Here is a 26306-nt window from a genome sequence, read left to right on the forward strand (position 1 = left end):
GTAACAGGTGGTGAACAACTGCCAAAATACCAGCACTGTGAATATTATGTTACTTTTCAATGAGATCTCTTTGATTGATCTCAGTGGGATATCTTTGATCTACAGATAGGTCAAAAAGCACATACCACTGCTGGCTTCCTGGTTTCTTTCAGGGTCCTTTTGGTAAAAGACAAAACTGTGTGGTCTCATAGAGGGAAGGAAGATTTAGGTGCCTTTTGGTACAGCACGTTAGTGTTCCAAAGCATCACTCTGTTGAGGACTAAACCAGGATTTGGCTAGTCTGCCAAGTGAGAACTTTATTTAAGATGCTGGAAAGATAATTGGACACCCCATCCCAGGGATTTATCTGGGAGCACACTGCTGGAGTGAAAAGCTGATGCATAATGATTTCAAGAGATTAATCTTATTATAAGAAAATCACTCAAAATCCTTCATTTCTGGCTCTGAAATAATACATATTTCTCTGCTGGATGCTGCTGGTTTAAAAGTCACATTTTGGAGGACTCTGGGAGGTGCTAGTTCTAAGACAAAAGAGTAAAGTGCATTATCTTTTGTGCTCAGGTGGCTAGCAAACTGGTATCCAAGTGCCTAACAGTGATTTTAAGCATACAAACAAGAAAATTACTTTCTCTCCTCAGTAAATTTTTCCCAAGAATTTGTCCCCATATTGTTTCCCACCATCATTTTAACGTCTTTTTCACCTTCACATCTAGACACAATTGAGATTAGCTAAGATGAGGTCTTGGTATAGCTGTTTGCTCTTTTTTTTCCCACTACCATGTCAGACTTTTCTTGAGTTACGTAGGTAGAGACATTAGCATCTGTGTGTGTTCACGAGTGTATGTGTGCATTTACCTCTAGGACACCAAATCCAGCTTGACGCATTGCATCAGTTTTTAGAAGAATCACAGTGTCACCCCTAACACTTTGGACATGTTCCAAGATGGATAATTACACTCCCCTTTACAATTATAACCAGCTTTTACAGTATTATCCGCAACTTCCCATCTAGAGTTGTCACTTAGCAAGACTAATAGCTGTTAAATAGCCGTCCAAATTTATCCCCTTCTGTTCTCAGCACATACATTTATACTGGCTTTCTCTATTGCCAAATATAAAATCCTAAGACCCAGTAATCACGAGAAGAAAGATCTTGGTCCTGATTCAGCAGTAATTCACAAGGCAGTGTCTACTGCTTAAAGTCAGGGGTAGCGCTCTGAACATGTGTTTGTTAATAACCTGTGGCATTAGGCCCACTGCTACAGGAATAGAAAAAGGAGGAGGAGCAGATTGCTGCGCTGGGTGGGTATCCAAGTTAGAGCTAGTTTCGCATCAGAAATAAACCAGAACTCCACAGCTCTCTCTCTGGTGGACACCAGAGGGAGCTGGGTTTACCGGTCTCCTGTTTTCACCCCTAAATTTGGTTTGTCCCTATTCTTGGTTAATTTCTGTGTTTGGTGCCCATGAAAAGTAGATACTTTTCCAGTTACTCGTTATTCTGCTGAAAATGTTCCCCATTAGAATGTAAAATGCACACCGGATCAAAACCTTTGAAACTCATTTCCCTACAGGATTTAAAGTGCCAAAGCTCAGAGAATCTTAAATAACTCTCTGAAAATACATCCCGCACAGCTATAGACACATTCATGGTGCAGCTTTATGAGGAGTAAAGGAAAGTCTTGTGTCAGTTTAGTTTAGGATATTAAAAAGAAAGTCCAGAGATGCTTTTGTGCACTTCAAAGCACTCTCTGGAGATAAGCACAAAGGGCCAGAGGGTGTTATAAGTTTTGATTCTCAAAGTCCTTAGAGAGGATAGCAAAGAAAGTGATATTTGTTCCAAATGTGAGGGCTCAGGGATCCTCAGGTGAATGGCTGCAGGGGAAGCAAAGTAATCTTGCACGAACATCTCTGTCTTGGTGGGTTAGACCCTGCTTTCTTGCTAGGAGACCAAAGGAAGTACTTGAACTAATTAAAGCCATGACCTATGGATAGTCCTCCAGGAACCTATGATGTTGCATCATGACAGGGACAAGGGAGTGCCATATGGCTGGCTCCTCACTAAGAAGGCCCTATGGAGGAGCAGGGGATTAAGGTGTTCAAGGAACAAGTTCTTAAGGATGCATTTGAGTTCAGCCCCACGAGTAACTGAACCACTTCCCTTTTCTGTGTGATGCAGCTCAGGACAAGCGTTCCTTGCTTCTCCTTCATGATCCGCCCTTTCTTTCTGCATTTGCCAAGTGCCTTAGCACAGGCAGCTTCTCCAGAGCTTTCTTACCTATGCACGAGTTCTGGTAAGGCTCTGAGGAAGGGTTATGGAATCAAGAGGCTTCTAAACACAATTTGTAAGAGTGAGCTGTGGCCCAAAGGGGCCACATCTCTCCCTCTCTTCTCTGGGGTTGTAGCAAAGCAAAGCAAAGTCCTGCGCTATTCTTTATACCACATCCCTATGAATGACCTGCTTCCCCTGCAAACGTGGGGTCCTGTTACCCATAGAAACCATAACTGAAAAGAAGAAAAGAAAATAGATGGATGTAGGACTGCATTTCCAGTGTCTTAGATGAATCTTCCAGGTCCTTCACTTTAGCTTTTTGCTGATGTTGTCACACAAAGACCCTGACAGTGTGTCAAAGAGAGGCCCTGTTTTTCACTGGCGAGACAGGAAGAAAAGAAGGGAAGGTTTAGGAATGAGAAGGGAAGAGAATTAACTGGGCTGAGGTGATATAAGATGAGAGACCAAACAGCTAATAAAGCACTTTTCTGTCTGTGAGCTTCACTCTACTCGAAACTCCTTTGTTAACTGTTTTTCTACCATAATACTTATACTTATCCACTATTCTGTCTGCTAAGCCTACACTATGCTCAAAGCCTTTAATTTTTCTCTCTTTGCTTGGCAGATTGTGAGCACGCTAACTACGGAAAACAGCAGTGCATCAGGAATCTATTACTGTGTGGCTTCAAACAAGGTTGGCGAAGAAGAGAGGAGCATTAAATTCTACGTCTCAGGTAAACAACACAAGAGACACTACGCAAAAACTAGATGCTGATGATTTGACTTACCTGAAGAGTTTTATATGGCTGGTGAGTGCTCATTAAAACTTCTAGGAACCCCTGCATGTTGTGTTTTCAGAGCACTCCTAATCACAGTCCCAGGCTCTTCACCACATGAGAGTTTGGGTCCTGTGCAGTGTGCAGCTGGGTTTGACATGTCCAGCATCAGACCTGCTGCCCCTTCTGCCCTTTTCAAGCTGCAGTTGCAGACCCTGAGTCTAGCTGCCTGTGTCTTAAAGCAACACTCATGACATTTGAGCGCTGTCCTCATGAAACCTCTAGCAAAAACTAAGTTCTTTGTAGTCTTCCAAAGGCCTGAAGCCTCTCCCTGACTCAGGAGAATGGTTAGTCTCCAATTAAATCAGCAAATACAGCAAAGGTGAGCAAGGCCAATATTCAGACCTAATCCGGGGCTGATATCACTGGGAGTTGTGACATTGGATCCCTGCCTGAGCAATTAGCCTTTCCAGTGCCCTTTAAGGAGGGAGGAGGTGGACACACTATTTCTTCAAAGAACACAAATCCAAACAAATATCTGCTTAACCTTTCAACACAGAAATTCTTTAGTAGTGAGATCAAGACCTACATAATGCTTTTAGGAGAGATGGGAGGTTAAAAAAAGAGAAGAGTCCAGGGACAGCCTTGTTCAAGTGCTTAACCAGAACAAACTGAATCGTTTCTGCGCTCACTTTCTGGGTGAGTGGATGTTGGCTGGTAGAATTTGCATCAAAATAACAATTTTTAGAACAAAGAGTACAGAAGTGTCCTTGAAGGTAAATGTCTGACTCTCACTACTTGGTTTCTTCCCCATGAAGCAAGTTCCGAGGGCGAAGCTAGCTGGTGGCAGTGCTCTGGACTCCTCTGTCTCTCGTCTCCTGTGTTTAACTCCATTACTCTAGAGCAATTCAGCATGTTTCAAATCGGGCTAACCAAAATAGGGCTCACTAAACATTGTTACCGATCTTACTACACAGAAGTGCTGATGCAAAAAATGTGATCCAACAATGATGAAGCTGGTGCCATATGGGGGAAAGATTTCACCTCTATTTACAGCTTCTTTGCACTACCCCAATGCCTTAGGAGACAGAAGAGGGTTTAAGCCTCTATTTTCCAAAGCCTTAACGCTTATTTACTTAGGAAAAAGCCTTGCAAGCTACACTTCTGGGAGATACAGCTCAGACATAACAGGTCCTTGAGATGTCCAAGGCAGGCTGAAGACCAGCTATTAATTTCACACTTCTCCACTTCCAAGTGTGAAGTCTTTACGTGGGTTTGTTTCTGCTCTGAATTCTGCCAGCTGTTATGTTTGGATGGGTTACTTGAAGCCGTATGTTCCCAAGCTGTTCACAGTCCTTTGTAATACTTGGTGGCTAAAAGCAGTGCTGCAGCCACCAAATAAGCAACCAGCATAAGGTCAGTTTGAAAGAGTTGCATGCACCTTTTACAACTATGTTTTATAACTATGTTTTATTTTAATAATTAAATTATGTAGGTGTTCCCCCCCCCCCCCCCCAGTGAGCTAATATTTCAGATTTTTTACATTAAGATCAATCTAGCAATGTTTTGAGACACAAATGTTTTAATCATGCAATTTCAATTATGAAGGAAATGAATAATCAGGCAAAATTACTGACATTGGTTATGGTGGAAGCATTTCCACCAAAACAGACTGGGTGGTGAGAAGGGCTTGGCAAGACAGATCTATTCTTGCCTGTGAGTCTGTGCCATTCTGGGGAAGAGGCAGAAGCTGAATGAGCATGACTGACTTTTGTAAGCACTGTGTTTAAAAATAGTGGTGTTTATGCATTAGAAAGCAATAAAATCTTTGTAAATGTGGCCATCCTGACCCTAAAGTAGGTCATGTTGCAGTAGTAAAATAGCAGCAGAGTGACCTGCTGCTCAGTTTCTTTCCATGGTAGTCCTCTGCTGACTAACGCATATTCCTCTAACAAGTGGCTAGGCTGCTGTGAGAGCTGCTGCTGAAGGTCTGCCTCACAGATGAAAAAAAAAACCCCTGTCTTCTACTGGGTGCACTGGGAGGAGGCTAAGTGACTGCCGGGTCACTCTCACCAGGAGTTGCCCCAGTCTCAGTGTTGGGGGGGTCATTCAGGGACAGTTTGTGAGCTACCAAATGGGGTAAGTCCAAAATCATAAGCCTCTAAGCAGGACACTTTACAATCGCTAGGCTGATTAATTTTATGCAGATCGAACCTAAAAGCTGAGATAAAGGCTGAGTTAGAGTCCAAGAGCACACAAGCAATGTGCGGGCCTTTAGGACAATGTCTAGTAGATGTTCATAGCACTTCTCAGCGCCCTGTTCTCTGCACCACAGCTGCCAGTTGTGGGACTCCACAATTAATTCAGCAATTCGTTGATTTTAAAACCCTAATCTCTCATTGTCTCCTACCATCAAACAAGCTGGTGGATCCTGAGCTGCTTTCAAACATATTGGCTGAACTGAGCCTTAATTAACTTCTCCCTAGTAAGAAATTCAAAGATGATGCGGAGGTTAAACTCTCTTCTTCCCTTAAAAACCTGTTCTACTAGGTCAGGGTTGGAAAATTTTGTTAGGACATGGCAGAGCGTTACACGGAAACTTCAGGTGTTGTCCAGGCTGCACCTGCTTTCTGGGGATGTGTCTTACTTCAGTCTGGTGTTTTCATCACCACCACATTCATTTCAGAAAAATGTATTTATCCCAATGGAATAATGGCAACAGCCGTTTTGTTCTTCCACTGCAGAGCCCCCACAAAAACTCCCACGGACACTAGAAATAGCACTGGTATCTATTTTTAAATCATTTCTTTGCCAGCAGAATTCATTTTGGTGAAGGGTCAACAGGGTTTGCAGATCACACTGAAACCAAACCATATAAGGGGTACAACATGATGAGAAATCTTACCATTCAGTGACAGCCCTGAAGCCTCCCCGAGCTCCTTCTGCAGATGTACCGACTGTCGGTGTCCCACTGAAGCTCTCCTAAAGCTGTCCACGGCAGCAGAAACTCCCCTAGCAATGCAGTAGCAGTGTTATCCATCATGCCCTGGCCTAACTCTTGTAACAGTATTTTTGTTTTGAGTAAAGCTTTTTTTACTGTTTCTTGCGGGGAAAAAATCTGTCTGCTGCCTATCTTGCCTACTGCAGTTTTGACACCAGTGTTCCCATTTAAGTCAGATGACTATTTTGTTATGGGCAGAAGCAATGTGGGCGAGCCATCAGATGCTCAGAACTGCCTCATGTCATTGCCCAGCACCAGTTACACACCAAAGTACACTCAAGGCAGACTGCAACCTTCCTAGTGCTGTGAAAAGCTGACCTGATGTCTCCTGGAGGTATTCTCTGCCATGAGCAAGTATTTACCTTCTAATCTCTGGTCTGCACCTTGGAAAGGGCAACTATATATTACCGTGGGTCCACAGTAAATCAAATTCTAGCCTTTGTATGATCATACCACATACAACAAAATGGGTTCCCACCCATATGAAACCACTGAATGTTCTTGGAATATAAATGAATTATGATAACAAATAATAACAAAAGCCCTTTTTCAAGGGCTTATCCAATTGCAAAAACAACTCATAAAAATGGAGTTAAAGATTTCTACCAGAAAGAAAATATTATATTTCAGACATGAGATAAAAATCTGCTATCAGATACTAGAACAATGTATGAACTGGGCTGTTCTGCAACTGCTCGCCACTCTCAATTTGCTTATTCCTGACATGTTTACAGGATTTATGAAAAGCTCTGTGCTGTTTCAGATAGTAGGGCTCACCCTTTCTTTTTCTCACTCTCCCTACATGCATATGCCTGATGGCAACCCCCCCCCCCCCGCCCCCCCCCCCCCCCCCCCCCCCCCCCCCCCCCCCCCCCCGACCCTGACAGGCACAGGGATGGAATCTGGGAAAGAGCAGGAGTTTTGAATTACACAGATTATTGTGCAAAGTACAGGAAATTAAAAACAATTAATTCCTTGTAAATACAAATGGAGCCAGACTTTCTTTTGATTTATGCTGACTTTTTACCTCCCCCCAATGGCTTATTTCCCTATTTTGCCATGGAATCCCGCACAGTCAAGAGTGAAATTCACGGCTACCACACTGTAATACAATATGAAAGACAAATGTTTGGTGACTGCTGATAAAAGAGAAAAGGCCCCATGGTGCATTCTTTTAGCCAACTTATTAGGAGTCTTATAAGACACTGTATCTGTTCAGAGAGAGGAAGTTAATCACTGCTCAGGTTCAGGATTGTGTAAGCAAAGTAGTCTAAGATATGAACTGACTTATAATGTGCTCCCAAAGCTGCAGTTGCTCCCCAGATAATCCAGGTAGGAAGAGAAAAGAGAGAGGAGAGCAAGAGAGACTTTTTTTTCCCTCTCTTTTTCCTTCCACTGTAATGAAATCAATGAATATTCTATTGGAGCTGAAAGAGCTTCTTGAAAGACTAACAAGATGGAAGAGAATAGCACAGGTTCCAGCTAAAAATATTCAAAATGCTAAATAAAAAATGTCAGTAGAAGAAATTGTAAGAAAAACAAGCCAGCCCTCTGCTCCCAGAATGTTAAACTGGTAGGAAAAACCCTGCACCAGTGAAGTCCAGCAGCAATGCAAAACTATCAAACATCCTTCTCAATTGAGGGCTTGGAAATTAACACATCAAATCCATGGGGAATTTGCACCACAATGTCAGAGTTCTCTGGCCACACCAGCCCATGCTGCCACTGCCATACACAGGCCAATGCCTTCTCCCAGGGTGAGTTTCCTCCCAGGGCCATGCAGGAAAACTCACCCTGCAAAGCAAACAGGGCTGCAAGTTGTAGGAAGAAATTCTCCTGTAGGAAGAAAAGGCTTCCTGAGAGGCAGAAGCAAGGGCAAACGGGGCTGCCAGCCTAACCACTTAAGGCCAAGGCTTGGCCCGCCCTGCAAATTCACAGTGGTTCACTCTTTTTACCCCAGGTAATGGGATCGAATTCCTACCTCATCACTTTACCTGAAATGCCTTTGTACTTTCACTGAGAGCCAGCACTAAGGATCACAGGATAATTCAGGCTGGTGGGGACCTCAGGAGGTCTCCCAGACTATTGAGCTTAATAAAGAACTGAGTCTAACGACTCTGATGAAAACCCATCTACCCTAGTACTATGACTCTTGCTGGAACAAATAGCAAATGCTTAGAAGAGAAACTGAAAGACAAGATAAGAGGGCACATTTTCCCTGTCTTGGTTTGACAGATTCAGGAGAGATGCTGCTCATGCCACATCCCAGTGTCTCACTAGACCTTAATTCTTCCTGTTTAGAGAAGCTGTGCTGGCCTCAGACTTTTGCCCCTTTTTGCTAAGCATCATCTTGACATGTTCAAACCATAGGACATCAGATGTGAAGAATGAATGCATGAAACAAGTCCGTTTCAGCATACAGCTAGCACTAAGCAAGAAAGATAGCAACTGAGTCTAGCAAAACACTGCATAAAGTAAACTGAAATTTCATGAAAAGGAAAGAAAAGAAAAATAATAATTTACACAGCTGTGGCCTGAGGGGTCTCATCTCTTTTTGGATCTTTTGTAAAACATTTCTGGTGCCAGCCTTTAAAAACGGTGGAGCAAAGCTTATTGGTTCTATTCCAGATGACTTGTGAAGAACAGAGACTTTTAATCATATCTGAAAGCTCCTTCAGGGCTTTGTATTTTATATAATATATGGTTTATTATAAGGCAGATTGGTTATTTCAACAGCCTCACTATTTATGCTCAACTATAGCTTCAGCAGAACTTTTTTGCAAGAGTTTGCAGTATGAGCCCCAGCCAAATTCCAGCTCCCATATGGAATTTGTCAGATTGCAAATGCAATGAATACTTGTTCCCCTTTAACTTCTGTCCTTCTCAAAGTACCATCCATTTCATCCGAGCTTGAGAAAGCATCTTCCTAACAGCTTGGTATTGAAACAATGATCTGTCAGATTTATTGCAAACACTGGTTGTGTTCAGAAGGTAATCCAGAGCAAGTCCTCCCAAACCCGTACTCCTTCTGGTAAAATTTATAAGAGGTTCCTCATAACTCTCAGCTGCTTGAAAAACCTGACCTAACAGACAGAAGAATAACTCCAGGTCACTACAGTTATTGATGCACCTACATTCAGGTCTGCTGGGTGGACAGATCACTGAAAATAACAGAATAAAAAGGGAAAAGAATGTCTTTCAGACACAATTTAATTGTAGGTCTCTGGCAGCTAATGCAGTAATAGGAATGTGTCTGTAGGCCACACTCTGGTGTTGTACTTAGAACCATTTTTTCTTGTCTTCAAATGGATTCACTTTGCCACTTCAGTAAAACTGTTTGTTTTTTTTTTTTTTTTTCTGGAATGAAAAGTTACTGAAAATATGGCAAGAAACAGCTTACTCTTTTGTGGATAGATTGGACTTATGCTTCAAAGTATTTATCTGCTAAATATAAAGCCCTCAAGGACTTATACATCATTAGATCAGTTAATCCATTCAGTGATCAAGTAAATACCCACCAAGGTACATGTGATGAAAATAAATATTAGCATTGTTGAAATAAGAGAGAATTGGGAAGGTTGTTCAGTGGTGAAGAAAGGGAGGGTTACTTCTGAGAAATGGGAATACATTTCTTTATTCTTATGCAATTATACTTTCAAGCACTGATTGCAGATAGAAAAAGAAGAGCTCACGAACCCATTTGTCTACCTGGATAGAAATCTCTCTTGATTAAACTCTCTTAGTCTATTAACTACTTCTATTTATAAACTTTCAATTCATTACTTGACAATGTAATGATTAGAATACTGGGGGCTAGACTACCACAGGTCAGCACTGGGATGCGAGAGGTACATTCATTCCCCTAATCCACAAGCACCAATGCCTGTTTGCACATGCAGATGCGGGTCTCATTAAAACTGGCTCGTTCCGTTATAGCTGGGCTGTGAAATTTGACCATCAAGTTGCATCAAGGCAGCCAAAGATCTTCACAGTGTACTTAATCGTAAACATGTTTTCTCTTCCCCCTAGACGTGCCTTTTGGGTTGCAGACAGACCCACAAGTCACAGCCATTGTGGGGAATGACGTCCGGCTGACCTGCCGGGCCTCCAAGTACATCTACAGCCACCTGGCCTGGCACTACCCCTCCTCAGAGGTGGCTCTCAGTGACTCCGTGATCGAGAAAACTGACACCTACTCCGTTTCTCTGACACTGGTCATCACTAGCGTCACAAAGGAACAGAGTGGCCTCTACAAGTGCAGAGCCCAGAACAGGCACAACAGCACCGACACGCTAGAACAGCACACTCAGCTCCTCGTCAGAGGTAGGTCCTGCCAACAGAAAATGGCAGTGGGACGTGCTATCATTCTGCTGCAGGAGCAGAAATGCTGCACATCGGCTGCTCCCTTTGAAACTTCTCAAAGCAGAAGGTGCCCAGCATTTCTTAGGGGCTGTCCTAATACAGACTGTGTGCTCTGCTTTGGGTTTTTTATTGCATTACTTTATGTGGATTGACACCTAGCCATACGTATTACTCATTCCGCCACTGCTGGTTTTGTATAAAATATTTGCCTTACACATAAAAGTGATTTCAGATGCATTTTACCTTCCTAACTCAATGCTGGGTGCAGATATGGTGCTGACTGAGGAGAAAAGGCATCACCCACCATGTTACTAACAGCACAACTCCATCATTTGGGACTGTCACCTCAGATCTGTGTGACTTTGGTAGAAGATTCCACGCGCTTACAGCTGCCAGGATGATACGGATACCTAAATAGATTTGCACCCAGCAGATGTAATCACAAATGTCACTGGTCAAGTGTATAATCGAGTGACATGTACCATTTATTCTGGGTAAGTGGGATGCACTTCATTGTAATACAGTATTTCCTTACTTATACCCAACCCCCCAGTTCTTTTATTTTTGTAAAAATCATAACACTACAGATCCTGAAGCCTGGTTTCTTTGGCTATATAAATATAAAGGCCAGGACACTTCTTCTGGCAGAAACTCACTGAAAATCAGTGAAGTTTCTTCTGCTTCAGAGCAAAGAAGAGTGATCGGCTCTAAGCCTTCTCAGAAGAAAAAGTGCTGCTGGAACAGGCGAAGTTATTAGCTACCTTCCTATGGTGAGCAAATACCCAAAGCACAGAACTGGAGCAGAACTGAAATAAAGAGGCACAAGCCGGGGTGCAGAAGGCAGAGTCGTTCAGAAGCTGAACTAGACAGTGATTTTCAAATTGGCTTCTTCACTTACATTAACGGCTAATGAAATGCTGAAGGGACAGCTATGCTGCCACCAGCACTTGTCACTTAGGTACAAACCAGGCTGTGCAGTGCTGGCTTCATCCTTGTTTTAAGTGAATGAGCACACTGCCCATGCAGCCTCCTACCCCGTGCAGCCCACACCACTCGCACAGTCCCTTCCCAAGCCATGCAGGCACGCACACAAGGAGAAAATGCTCGCCCACGCCACAGCTGTGGCTAGCACCGCTCTGATACCTGAGTGGGAGGTGATTTATTTTAAGAAATGGCATGAGCACCTGCCTCTTCCTGAAGTGCGGAGGATGCGAAAAAATCTCACCCTGGTATTAGAGAGTTCTAGTGGTTTGGCTTGTCCCCACAGCGGCACCGGAGCCACCTGTCAGCATCATCTGCACTGGGCTCCCTCTGCATTCAGGCAATTCACTTTTCTCTCCCCTGGCAGATATTTTTATTCACTTAGTCAAATTTCCACCTACACAGACACCTACACATGATGGCTATGGGAAAAACACAGCTAAACCGGGAATACATCCATGGGAGAACTGGAACCTTGATCCCATTCTTCTAGAATTACTGGGGTCTGTTATTCGCCTGGCACATGTCAGCAATGCAATTCTTCTGGAGAGCATGCATGGAAATGCCCCTCCAAACCAGCCCTCCTTCCCCTATGCAGACAAGGTCTTTTAAATGTACTGACACCCATCAGCTACTGTCCTCATTGCAGGTTTTATGCATTTTTTACGCTATGCTTTGTGATTTTATTCATTGCTTTCCTGAAAAATGAACAGAAAGTGGAGGTTAACATGCTTTGAAGGAGGTAGGTAACTGCACTCATGATAGAGGACACAAAATCCTTAGAACTGGTTCCTCTTTGCCTCCTTCTTTCTTTTTTTGTATTCATTTGGTGTTTGCTCTACCTACTCACAGTCCTCTGTTTTCTTCAGCGGTTGAGAAACTCAAGGAGGTTCAAGCTGAACCCAAATCTAAGCTGAGTCATTTTGAAAATAAGCCAAATAAACTCACCCACTCCTCCCATAATCTTTTAGGGGACTTTTGCTACCACTCACCAACCAAATCTTTACCACTTCCAGCCCGGAGAGGCCAAAGGAGAGGAGATGGCAGAGCCGAGGGAGGTACCTTCTGAAATTTTAATGTTTACTGTTTTCTTTTGTGACTGTAGCAAAGGCAGCACCGTATGTGATACAAAACCTCACGGATCTGGAGGTTAACATCAGTGGCAAGATCATTCTGGAGTGCAAGGTCAATGGAACACCAGAACCTCAGATTACGTGGAGGAAGAATGGCTACCCCATTTCAGCAGCGTCAGGTGAGTGCACTTGCTTCCCAAGCGCGCGGTGGTATTGTCCGTGATGCAGGATGACAGACTGGCAGCTTCACGTGTAGGACCTACAGCTCCACGGCTACTGCAAGCACGGCTGAGCCAGGATGGTAGACGCTACCCCAGGGAACACACACACAAATCCCCAAATATATTAGACCACTGCAGTAATCTCCAGCTTGGACTTGGAGGTCAAAGCTGCCAAGTGGTTGCAACCCACGCAGCTTGCCTTCCGCAGGTGCAGTGTTGGTGTCTGCAGAGTCAGCATTAGCACCGCGTCAGCAAACGACGGGGTACAGCATGCTGCTGGTCCCTCTGCTTGGGGGAGACAGCGGCTGTGTACAGAGCTGAGACAGCGAGTGTACCTGCTTATCCGCTGTGTCTGAAAACACAGGCCTGGAGTGCCAGATATCCTTGGGGCCAGATCAGAAAATACTGCAGCAAATAGTGGGCAGTCACCTCCCAGTCAGGTCCAGGGCATGCCATGGCATATCACACATCCTTCTTTTATCCCCCACAACACAGTAATGAGAACGTGCTCTCAGCGCTGGTACAGAGCAGTACGGGCGCAGTGCTACCACAGGCAGGGAGCATGGGCTCCCTTTCCTGAGCCTGGAATTCCTTCTCAGCACTCTATCCTGACATCTCCTGTAAACCATGCAGAATCCCATGTCAGTAGCTGGTCCTGTGACTTTAATTTTGCATCTTGGACTAGGTAGGAAATCTAGGATCATCCATAATTCAGATCAGACTGTTCTGAGAGAAACCCTTTATAGCTACTGAAATTCTATAAATAATTCTAGAGGGACAAGCATATAACTCATCCAACCAATGGAAACATAAATAAAATATTTGGAAAAAACACCTCAGGGTAAATATTTCAGCACAGTGCATGGCAAGTTCTGTGCAGTACTCTTGTTAACAATAATACGATTCATAGGCAGAACACCCAGAAACTCACAATGTCTTTCCCTTTCGGATTCAAAGCCTGACCTGTTTCCCTATTTCTGCCCCAACATTTCCTTAGTGAAACAGAGGAGATCTCAGTTTTGTGCCACAAAAATGAGGAAAAATTAATTGCGGAAAATTAATCAGGAAAATGAAATGCAGAAAAGCTTCACATAGGTCACATCTAAGCAACCTCTCTTCCCACTCCACCACTAGTGGTGCCTGTGAATCCAAGGTTGCTCCATGCAGTGATTTTTACAGGGACGTGCATAACATGATTTGCATGTTCCACATGTTAGAACTCCCATCACTTCCCACAGCCTCCGAGACATCAGCTTTCTCCAATAATTTCACTGAGTTCCCTTTTTTTCCAGTGTACCTTATTGCTAACAGAAAACTTATCTTCCCATCACTTCACCAACTTCCATAGTTTTCTCAGGCGCTGTCTGCTCATAATAAATTAATAGCCACATTTGCTGTTGCTTAAAAGATCCCCAAGCAATTAACACAGGTATTGAAGAAAAAAAAAAAGTCAGAGAAAGGTTGTTGCCAGACCACAATGAAGAGCAGCGTATTAAAATGCCTCCCAACAACAGCGTGTACCAAACCTGCATGGATGGGAGCTGACTTTCAGTTCTCTGTCTCCTAAAAGTATTTGTAGCCAGGTAGGTTACTGTGATAACATTAACCAAAATGCCTTACAACAGGAATTTCCATGGAAAATAATACCCTGGTCATTGAGCGAGTGAAAAAGGATGATGAAGGGCTCTATGAATGCAAGGCGTCCAACGACATGGGCCAAGACAGCACGTCAGCCTTCATTAAAATCCAAGGTGAGGTCCAAGCTAAGGCAAAATGCATATATTGTGTTGGACTGAGGAGAGCTATTCTTCAGTCATGGACTTTGGCTACATATAAAATTTGGTTGTACATTTAACCTACAGGTTCTGAGGAGAAATCCAACATTGAAGTTATCATTTTGGTCTGCACTGGCCTAGCTGCTACTCTCTTCTGGCTTCTTCTGACCCTGTTCATTCGGAAACTGAGAAAAGTAAGAATGCTTCCATATCGCACGGAGGGTATGGAAATGGGCCCAGCTCATCCATTGCATCAGAGTTTAGGGCTGAATGTTTGGGGCAGATGGTAGAAAAAATGCAAAATGTTCCTATAAAAATTCAGTCCAAGTTTTCTAGTGATAGTACCCTGACTTCTTAAGAGATCACTTGCACTTGTGAGATTTCTACCCGCTTCCATAGTACAACAAAATCAGGCTCCCCCCTCTTTATGAGTCAAACTGGCTTGCAAGATTAGGAAACTGAAAAAATCCTAAACCTCTCTAAAATGAGGGCTTGATTTCAGCATTTTTCTATGCAATATAGGTATTAAAAGGGGGGCCCTGTTTTAAGAAAGATCCTAGGATGTTTGCTCTAGAAATAAGCTCAAACCACACAGCTTATTTTGTCTCCAAGTCTTACTATTCTTTCACCTCCTTTGTGTGGCTCAAAAAAGCAAGGTTTCAGTAAAGTTCCAAGGAATTTAGGACTGGTTTTCCTACAACAAACAGCAAACAGAAAGGCAACCACAGCTCCCTGCTCACCAAACTACAGTCCCAGTGCTGAGCCCCAAAACTTGAGTAAAATTTCCCCTCGTCCTGCAAATATAGTGATTAAATTCATGTTTTCATACTTGGCCTCAATTTAAGAGTTGTGGACAACAGTGAATTTCCTATTACATTTTACACCCATGCAAGTCTGCTCACAGGACCCACCAAATCACAATTTCTCAGTTAGCAGCATTAGAAATAGCAGTTTTGACCAGCTTTCAATCAATTTTAAATTGTAATAAGCAATAGCCATGAAGTGAATAACTATGGAGAATCAAGACTGCAAAACAAAACACTATGAAAATGCCAAAACACTCCATAGGGCCCCGGGAAGTGCAGGTCATGGAGTTCCCCTAGAAAAGCACTGATTTCCTTTAGCAGATACAGGTAGTGGGCAGTGATTGATTTTGTGTCCTCAGAGTGTTTACCAACATTAATCAGTGACTCTTCCCAACACCCATGAGTGGCAGGCATACAAAAACATTTATTTCTCAGATATAAAAAAAAAGAGAGGCAGGAAGCTGAAGTGATGCATTCATGGTGCAGAATAAATTTCAGAGCTAAGTCTGGAATTTAGGGAACTCCCCAGGCAGCACTCAGTCTTGCAGATGACAGCTCTTTCCCATTAGAATTGCAGGGTAAATATTGTGAATAATTTCTCCACACCCTGTTTTTAGCCTGATGCCACAGATATTAAAACAGGATACCTGTCAATTATAATGGATCCAGAGGAAATGCCTCTTGATGAGCAGTGTGACCGTCTCCCCTATGACAGCAGTAAATGGGAGTTCCCAAGAGACAGACTGCGGCTGGGTGAGTGGTTTGGGTATTAGTACTGTAAAGAATGGTAATTTCTAATGCTCCTCAGTTTCAGTAGATCTGTTGTATAACCCAAGAAGCAGCCTACCAGGTAGTGCCAGTGTACTACCATGCTTGGGGAGAGCTGGCAGTGAGTCACAGAATTCAGGATCATCCTTAACGAGGGGTGAAACAAGGGATTTGGTAAGAAAAGCAAAGACATTGTCTCTTTCTAAAATAGCTATCGTCTCTTTTTCCTTCTTGGAGAAGTGAAGCCAAACTCTCGACAGGGAAGAAAGGCATCTCCAGGTACTGTCCCTGCCAGAAGTATGGTTTCATACCCATAGAGGAAAAGGGAAAGAGAAGACAATCTGAAAGGTGACAGTCTCAGTGAATTTTATTTTGAAGACATCTATCAATATCTATCAATTCATCAAATAATCAATTCCTTATCAATCACTTGAACTTGGGTTTAAGTTGTAAAGAGCTATCATGGAAGAATGAACCAAATTTCATTCAACAGCTCAGCTCACTGGATGATGGAGCAAGAAAAAGTAAAAAACAGGTTGTGTTTGTATAAAGAAACAGTAACATCCGTGTTCAATAATAAGTGTAGGGAATATATCTGTGTGTGCTCTTGGTGCTTTAGCTGGAAAACATGGAAGAAGGAGGAAAACAGACAAAAATAATAAAAAGTGAGATGATAGTGGGACATAGGGTCAAACCAGCAGAACCAAAAAGCCGGACCATGATGCCTAGCGTACTCTGCTGCACTGTGGGTCTGAGCCCTCAGAGCACACAGGCATGAAAATTCAAATGAAAGGGAAAATTATCATCTTAAATTCCATTTAGTATAGCTTTTACATCAAATAAAAATGTCAATAACTGAAGGGTTAAGGGGTTCTGAGTGCCTGAGTGCCTTTGCTGGCTATCTCCATGACTGTGATTCATGAGAGATCAGGGTTCCACAAGTCTATGTTTAAGTCAAACTCTGACTTTCCTGGGCTTCAGGACAACTATACGTAATTTTTTTACCCTTAAGCCATATATATGTATTCAGCCCTGCCTTCAGCTGAATGCAGATTTATTTATTCTACTCTGTTCTGTCACATACTGTATTGCATTAAAGTCATATGGATATAAATCACACTGTTTATATCCCTATGCTGCAAATATGTGATACAAGCTTCTATTGACTATCGGTCTACGTCTACGTTGTGCCTGAGCACTGGAGTCTTGTATTCCTTGCATAGCTGAGAATGCATGTTTCCCTCCTGTCTGATGCAGACTGTCGTAAGTCCCCTTTTGGCTCATTCTTGACTCTTGCTTCTCTAGGTAAAACACTGGGTCATGGTGCTTTTGGGAAGGTGGTGGAGGCGTCTGCTTTTGGCATTGATAAATCTTCAACCTGCAAAACAGTTGCCGTAAAAATGCTTAAAGGTACATATCCCTCTGAGATTCTCAACAAGACTCCTCAGGGAACGTGTGGGCAATGAGGTTTCCAGTTCGCAGCTCCAAACAAGTCCCAAGTTCATTGTGTTCAGAAGGGAGTGGGTTTGTCATATGGGAGCAATTAGTCATTATACAGTGGATGTTAACGTGTAGGAAATGACAAGCGGGCTCCATGCTGTGCTGCTGATTAAGTCTTGTATTCCTAGAGGAGGAAAACAGCAGCTTCCAGGTCTGTGGGGTTAGGAGGGAAACAGATTACAGAATGTAATTACATTAGATAGTCTGAAATTGGATATAAGCCTTCGATCACAGCCCTTCCAGATGTAGAACAGTTCAAGGGGCTGCAAAAAAAAGCAATGCCAAGGGAGTGAATTAGAGACAACTTGCTTGCAATTATTGAAATTAAGGAAAGCTTTTACCATTCAGTGGTGGGGAAGGGGAGAACTTGGAGACTATTCTTTCTTATTATATTTACATACAAAGCCTCTGCAGACAGCTTGTGAGCAAAGGCAACAGCCAGTACATTGACTACTTGGGTTGGAGGTTTTTGACTGTTCACTTAGGATTTTTGCAAAGGTGCAATCATGCTCACTGGATGGCTTTTCATAGCCCACATTGCTTTGCATTGCTGCTGTATGACAGTATTAACCTCTGCAATGCCATGATTCAGGAACTTCTATCACAGCATTTGGCTTTTGTTGCTAGCTACCTCTCTTGATGCTCTGCTGCTTCCCATCTCTCTGAAATTTCAAGAACATCAGTTTATCACCTGTCTGGACCTCCTCCAAATCTGGTCTCCCTTCTCTGCATTAGTCAGTATCTCTTCAGATCATCTCTCTTGCTGTTGTTTCTTCTGTTCCATGCCCGTCTCCAGATCCCTGAAATATCCTAGGAGCCCCTGATCCAGACATGCTCCCTTCTCCATCCAAAACTTACTACCCTGGATAGCTCTGGGTTTTCATTCACTTCCACGCTGTGCTTTCCAACTGATCCTCATGTCAGCTCTACCTTGCCTGCACATATTCAGCCAACTATTTGACAGTTCCTCCATCATTTTACACCCTCCTCCCTCAGTGGAGGCAACAGCCTCCTGCTCTAACCTGTCCCTCCCCAACTAATGTGCCCATAATTCATCACTTTCCTGAATAAAGCAGATTCTCTAGTGTGAGTCAATCCATTCAGGAAAAAACAAACAAACAAACAAAAAAAGGCTCTGGAGATGTCTGCATTTCTGTAATTCTAGCATTATCTGTCATTTCCATGAAGCAGGCTGGTATCAGTTCTGGGTTCAAGTCTAAAACTTAGTGTGCAAGATTATCTGAAACACTTCTGAGGCTGTTCTGTTTAGATTTTGCCAGGCATGTGTTCCAGCTCATGCTTGCCTAAATCAGGAGTAATACCACTCATGTACACACCCGTCTGCAAACACTGTTGACTGAAGAAATCTTGGACTTGTAACAACTCCTTCTTTATAACACAATTTGGTGAAAGATTTGTTTATAGAGAAGTCTACAAACAGATAAAGAGGTTACATTTGTCAAACCAAACGATCTGTTTCATAACCATTTATTTATATTTAAATCTTACATGATGCAAAAGGAAAGAGGGGAAACAGGACACAGTCTCTTTTGTTAAAATACATCATGAAAGTTTTGGAAAGAAGGCAGAAGAAACATGCCAGCATCTGAACATTGTTATGGTCTGAGAGTGCCTTCCTTAGCTTTGGCAGCAAAAGAGAATGAAACTACAGTATAACTGGCTAGCCGCTGCTTCAGCAAGTGTCAAGTTCATGGTTCACACACAAATATGGCCCCTTTTGCTTTGGTGGGAAATGTATTTCTTGGGTCAATGAGATCTCACAGGGCTAATATTTAGTAATGCTGTACCTTCTCCGGTACATTTTGGGACCCAACCTACAGATGTGTTGGATTCCTCCATCGCCTGCAGTGGAGAGTTGTGAAAAAATATATTCTGAGGTATAGTAAAGAAGTACTACTAAACTGCACATCATCATTCTAGATGGAGGAACACACTCTTGTGTGTGCTGTTGTTGCTTGGAGTGGTTGGTTGTTCCTTTGCCAAGCTTGCAAAATTCATTCCTTGCAATGGCTCTCTGGTATCTGATTTGGGGGGAGGGTTCTGCTGCAGGACAGTAACCCTCCATAACCCATGCTAGAGAAAGGAAGAGTCACCCAAAAGATAAAGTGCTATCCCACTTCATAAAGGTCAACAGACAATGAAACAGATGAATTATTATCTGTTTAAGAGTCTGAAAAGCAAAGATACTGCAAGTAACCTGGGTTGGTTTTGTTTCCAAGTATAAACAGGATCTTGCTGTGTCTTGTTAAAAATATCCTGTTGTGTAAAGATGATTCTTTTCCTGTTTATCTTAAGCAGAATGTGCAACTACTAATGAATGCAAGGCTTTAATGTCTGAACTGAAGATCCTCATCCATATAGGACATCATCTGAATGTGGTCAACCTGCTGGGAGCCTGCACCAAAGCTGGAGGTGAGAAGTCCTCAGTAAATAACGAGCAAAGAAACACTTTTCAGATACAATGTGCTTGGATGTATCTGTGGCGGAGCCCAAGTCTCATGCATGTGCAGTTAATGCAAGCACAAATATTTCTACCTCTCTGGTCACAGGAGAGCCTCACAGAGAGAGGCTACTGCAGAATATGGCCACATCTTGTCAACAGTTTCTGAACGTCTTCTCCCAGGCAGTAGTGTCACTTCTCTATTTTCTTTTTCTCTAGCCTTTGTCAGCTTGTTTAGAAAAGGGATTATGGACTGAAGGGAGGCAGGATCCTTAACTGCAATTAGGTGCCCAATTCCTCCACAGAGGCACTACTGATCATTTCAAAGGTGCACCTCCCTTTTCTTCCCTGCCTTATCAGAATAATGCACCATGCTGAGCACTTAGCTTCTTGAGGCCTCCTTCTTTCCCCAGCACCTCACTCTTGCTGGGCAAGTGCAGGCATTTTTTGGGTAGCACACAGGAAGCCTGAGGCACTCCAAACTGAACGGAGCAACAGCATGGACCTTCAAGGAGCTGACACTACTGCCTGTACGTCACACAAAGAATCTGCTGCAAAGTGCAGACTTAAACAAAGGACTCCATAAATCTTAGACCTTTGTCACTAAAACATCCCTTCCCTTACTGCCATACAAAGCATCCTTGTCTCTTCCTATACTGTGCTTTAACTTCAGGGTAACAACTCTCGAAGATGTCTCCTTAATGCTTACAGTGAACCTTTAAAACAATCCCCAAAGGACAGATTTAGGAAAGCTGAGGACAAAAACACCAAAGTAAAATTAAACAAGGGGAAAAAGCAAGAGAGATCGTGCACACATCTGTTGTCATCTGAGACTTCAAAGCTATTGTTTTCCCAAGTAACATGTAGTTGTCCAGTCATAGGGGAAAAAAGAAAACTTCAGTGAGGTAGATTTGGTAGGATGCCAGGAAAGAAATCTTCCCTCCAGCAAGATAGTCCCAGTTCCTCAAGGAGCAGTCTGCAACCAGCAGCCACAGATACTGCTATAATCTGGGAGCCGTGAACGGGGAACTTGCAGGAATTGTTGTAGCACTGCAGACCCCAAAAGCTTGCATGGCAGGATGACCAGTTTTAGCTGGAGGGTTTTAAGATTCAGATGTGTAAGTGAGTAGCCTTTGCTTGGTGCTGTGAGCACAGGGGAAGTAACATTGTGAACGCTGGTGATTCTCCTCTCCTGTCAAGTCAGTAAAGGTGCTTAATACAAACAGGTGCTTAAAACAGCAGCATTGCTAAGATGTCAATAGTCTTTAACCAAAGCACTAATTCAGCCACAGAGTTCCAGCTGCATACTAAGACACATCTCAGTAACTGATCAAATACTGTGAGTGTCCAGTTTCTGAGGAAATTTTTCTCTTGGGAGTCCCTCAGTTTCCTGTTCTCCAGCCTCCTTCATCCTGATTGCCCTCCTGGGTGAAGAGGTAGCCCTCTTACATTCTAGCCACCTAGGAAACCCACTGATGACTCCGGGGAGCAGTGGCCTGAGCAGAGCGGTGCAGCATGGCTTTGCAGGGCACTGAGGAGCCTCTGGGCAGGCGCCAGTTTGTTTACCTTTGAGCAATGCAACTGCAGACTAAAGAAAAATAGCCTTGAGCTCTCAAGACAGACACCAGGATAAAAGTTGTTATTAAAATGCCATTCCAGTACACAGTGCTTTCTCCTTCCTTGTTAGGTTTTATGTAACCATGAAACAGTACTCCTGATGAAGACTGATATTAAATATGCACATATATTATTTTAACAATATAACAAACAACAAATTTTACACCTTGACTGAGTGTCTGATGTTTAAACAGTTAGAACTAATGCATAGTATATGCTTTACAATAAGAAAATGAAATACGGAGAGGCCATGTCTAGGAAGCATTTCAAAACTGTGAATAAATCACTAACTGGAGCTTTAAAGCTGTACTGCAACCTGCATTTCCTCAGGGCATCCATGAGGGACATTTCACTGGAGGTTCTTCAGAACAATGGACCCCAGAGCTCTCTTGCTCACTGCCGGTCCCAGCACTGCTGCCTTTAAGCCCAAGAGCAATGTTGTGTGCTCGGCGCACCACTTACAGCTCTGATCTGGGGCCGGTTGTGTTTTTGCCATCACTGGCACAGTGTTCTCAGGTGCTGAACATGGTACAGCTGCAGTCAACAGGGACTGGAAGTCCTGAACAGCCCAAAGGTCAATCTAGCAGTACTGTAGGGCTTGTACAAATAAAGAGCCTGGCAGAAATATGCAATGTTGTTATTATCAAGCTGTTGGTTATTATTGCTAGAATTCACCATCTCCCTTTTAATGGGCCAATTGTCAGTCAATACTGTACGCATCAGAGTGCACCCTGGGGACAGACTGCAGGACAAGTCTGTGTCCCCGCTTCTGATACACCAGGTAGAAGCGCTGCTTAGAGCTGCCTCCTCCCCAAACAGCCAAGTGCAGCTTTCAGCACTTTTCCTTTGAAGTTCAGACTCCTAAGTCTCAAATATGCACCTTCTAGACAGAGAAAGGTTTCTGGACATGAAAGTCTGGTTGCTTAGGATTGCTAATAATACATGTTTATATGCATTCTAGTCCCGTGATTTCACTTTATCTTACTTTTGATGGTTACAAAAAGCAGTGATTACACTAAAGGTAAAGAGGATGTAGCTTTTCATTTTCCTAATAGCTCACGCTGAAACATAAAAGCATTTTCAAGCAGATCTTAAAAATATGCATAATTGTATTATGCTATTACTGCACTGAACTCTACAGTAGTTTGCACAGAAATAAGAAAGGAAGAAATTGATAGGACTTTCCAGGCTTTCAAAAACTTCACACTAAGTATTTCTGAAACTTTTGATTTAGATCTGTCTATGGTTCCATACTTTTACGACCTCTGGTGGCGTCAGCTCCACCTAAAAAAAAACCAGTTCTGAAGGCAGCAAAGAAAAATGAAGACTGTTCCATGCTATTGATCTATTATAGAGTAAAATAACCTCAACAGCATATCGGATTTTATATCCTTATTTATCATTCTCGATTTTCCTTTGTTTATAAATAAGGAATAAATACCTTTGCCATCTAATGGGGAAAACTAAGAATCAGTATTCCCTTCTCTCCATATCCACTACTGATTGTGTGCTTCTGGAGTGTCACTTCTCTGTTTCCCAATTTCCTTATCTGTGTAAGAGGAATGACAGCATTTATTTATTTTGAAGAGGATTTGTGAAGATAAGTTAGTATTAAGTGCTTTGCAGTGCTTCAAAACTCATTTGACTTTCACTGTCTTTTTAGGTCCTTTAATGGTCATAGTAGAATATTGCAAATATGGAAATTTGTCCAACTATCTAAGAGGAAAACGAGGAGATTTCATTGCATACAAGGTAAAAAAATGACAGGCTTCTCATAGTTGCAAGGTGGAGAATTAGCCACTGACCACAAGTTGGATTTTTTTCTGCATTGGCACTGAGACAGTTTGGTATTTATATAGGCACTGTATTTTCTCACCGCATTTCAATTTGTATGAGCAAGAAACGGAAACTTTTTCCCCTGCAGGATCTCACTCTCAACCTCTTCTTTTCTACCACCTACTAAAGAATTAGTTGCAGATACCCAAGTGCTCAAGAGCGTTTGAGAGAGGGAATTACTTGCGATATACTACGCAGCTCAAGGGGGGCAACAAAGCAGTAGTAAAAAAATGGTATTAATTGAACTGGGAGAAGGTGAACCCTCGCAAAATACAAACCCAGTTTGGGGACTTTTGTTTCTAGGCCCACCCTCCCCAGCTACCAAAAGCAGCCCACCCTTCCGTCATCTGCTCAACCCCATCTTCCTTTCCCCTCTGCCAACCTAAAAGTCTGTGCTGTATGCAGCGAACTGGATCATGAGCACGGTCTGCATTAAACCTAACCAAATGGGTTTGGTTTCCAAACAGTTGTCTGCATCCACACAAACATTTGTGCTAGCACAGACTGGGCTAGCATATGGGGGAAGACACAGGAGGCCAGAAGAAGCGATGAGGAGAGGGCAGAACTATCCCTCATTGTGAAAATACAGCATTGAAAGGGCTCTCTGATCTAACTTCCCCAGATAATTCGGGGTGGGGTGGGGTGTATTTTTGTTATCATTATTATTACTACTACTACCACTACTGCTACTACTACTAGTAGTACTATTGTGTACTGACACAAAAGTAAATAAGGTACTTTGTGTAAGAGAAGGAGATTTTCCTGGTACAGTCACTCAGCGTTTCTTTTCTCACCCTTGTTTCCGTGAATTGCAAGGACTGGTTATGTCTCACTGCCCAGGACAGGGAGACTGCACATACCTTGAACAGTGATTTTACCATGGTTTCCTAGGAAAGCAAGAGGTACAGAATTACAGTATCTCTGCTCATCTCTCAGTCTCACCCAGCCAGCTTCCAGCTAACTTTTATGGTGGAATTTTCTTATCAGTAAAATGGAAGGTTCTGTATTAATAAGTAGGAAAACAGGCTTCATTAGTTCCACTACTCAGGGAACATCATGTTCCAACATGTTTTCAGCTCATCTTCAGAGGACACTTTCTCCATATGATACTTGTTACGTATTTTGAATCCCCAGGAATTGCATCATCCAAAGCTAAAAATCAGTTTTATTCCATTTCTAGTCCCAGGAAAACTCTGACCAAGCAGAGAAAAGTCTGGATGAGTCCAACAGTGATTTGACCGAACTCATCAAGAGGCGTCTTGAGAGTGTAGCCAGCACAGGAAGCTCTGCCAGCTCAGGATTTATTGAAGATAAGAGTTACAGTGATTCAGAAGATGATGAAGAAGGTAAAAGAAACCTACCTAATCCCAGATCTTTTATTGTAAAGATTTCTGTTACTTGGCTAATGCCACACACGCTGTCACATACTTTACAAGCCCTTACATAGCTTGACTTGCTCTTGAAATTGCAAATTCTTTCTCTTGCCTGTGCCTCACTCCAATTTTACACAAAAAGAGATTTGTAATAACATATGCATATAAAAGCTGCTCCTGTTGTAGAAGAGGAGTAATAGCAATATTTTACCTGGAGATTTGTGGGGCCAGTCTGTTCCCAGTCTTGTCACTCGCTCACTATAAATAGTTTCCCTCACTTTTCTCCCCAGATGTTGTTTTCCCCATAGCTAACTGACATGATTAACGTTGGATGGAACTTCTTTAATCACCTCATCTTCTGCTTCTAGGTCAATGGTTCCTAAACCAAAGATGTAATCCTAGTAGAGAACTCATGTAACAAAACTCAGATGCAGGCCTGGGATCATCACTGTGCAAGTGGCACCAGTGCCAAAAAAGTTTGGAGCTGCTGCTCTAGTGTTTTGCCATGTCTCTGATCTCTCCTAGATGCTGAGGACCTGTACAAGCGGCCCCTGACTTTGGAGGATCTGATTTGCTATAGCTTCCAAGTGGCAAAAGGCATGGAGTTTCTCGCCTCCCGAAAAGTGAGCTCATTAAAACCTCAGGGCTGAATTTCTTTCACAGAATCACGAGTATCTGATATGAAGAAATCCAAATACACTTTTGAGCCTGAGTAATCTGCTTTGTGCTCTTATATTAAAGTGTCAGAGCTCCATTAGCTCTGGTGGTTAAGCAATAAGTAGCACTGAAGGAGTTGTGAAGAAATATCATCCATCATGTTATTGGCTACAAGGACTGGCATCTGTAAGATGATAGTTTAGATAGAAGGAGTGAATACAGTCCAATTCTAAGACAATTCACAGAACTGTCTCATAACTAAATGTAGAAAAGACTTCTCATAGAGAAAGATCCTTCTGGTACAGTCAACAAAAGTACTACTGAAAAATAAAGAGGGAGTATCCAGCTATTTATTTGGCTTGTCAGCAAGGTTGAAGACTATCAGCAAAGTTAGCACCTCTTTTGGATTAAAAAAAAATGTATGTTTGTAGCCTGTGGAACGTCCACTTTTCAAGTAAATTGAATGTAATACACATGCCAGAGTATGCCCAGAACAGAGCTTGCACTTACCACACAGCTACCATGGTAGCACACACAGAAACCATGAGCACTGTTACTCCCATCTCACACACACACTCGACTGCATTTGCAATTGTAACAGCTGCTGATTTTTGATGTCTCCCAAATTTCCCAGGAAAAATTGCCTGGAAAATGGCACTCCCTTCATTTCAACATAACTGTGAACGTTATTTCACATAGAAAAATCAGAAAACTGTAATACTTGGCTTGTTCCCTGAGCTATTTTCTCTTTTGCATATGACAGTACATTTGTGGCAGATTCCCACACACAGTTTCCCTTTCTAACCTGCTCTAAACAGAAGTTCATTGAT

General features: G+C 42.7%; 1 protein-coding gene across 2 annotated transcripts in view; it reads left to right on the plus strand.

Moving 5' to 3' along the window:
• The window catches only part of LOC121097589 (vascular endothelial growth factor receptor kdr-like), a 141486-nt gene that overhangs the window by 87396 nt on the left and 27784 nt on the right, over positions 1-26306 (plus strand). Inside the window, exons 12-22 of one of the 2 annotated variants that reach the window (XM_040614716.1) lie at positions 2895-3003; positions 10076-10369; positions 12495-12641; positions 14309-14434; positions 14546-14652; positions 15882-16017; positions 17338-17442; positions 19849-19965; positions 23274-23362; positions 24627-24792; positions 25345-25442. In XM_040614716.1, the coding sequence (XP_040470650.1) occupies positions 2895-3003; positions 10076-10369; positions 12495-12641; positions 14309-14434; positions 14546-14652; positions 15882-16017; positions 17338-17442; positions 19849-19965; positions 23274-23362; positions 24627-24792; positions 25345-25442 (1494 nt within the window). The remainder of the gene's footprint in view (positions 1-2894; positions 3004-10075; positions 10370-12494; positions 12642-14308; positions 14435-14545; positions 14653-15881; positions 16018-17337; positions 17443-19848; positions 19966-23273; positions 23363-24626; positions 24793-25344; positions 25443-26306) is intronic. The other variant, XM_040614717.1, reaches the window with a different exon arrangement.

This window comes from Falco naumanni, chromosome 14 (genome assembly GCF_017639655.2).
Source record: "Falco naumanni isolate bFalNau1 chromosome 14, bFalNau1.pat, whole genome shotgun sequence".
In the NCBI taxonomy this organism is placed as follows: domain Eukaryota; kingdom Metazoa; phylum Chordata; class Aves; order Falconiformes; family Falconidae; genus Falco; species Falco naumanni.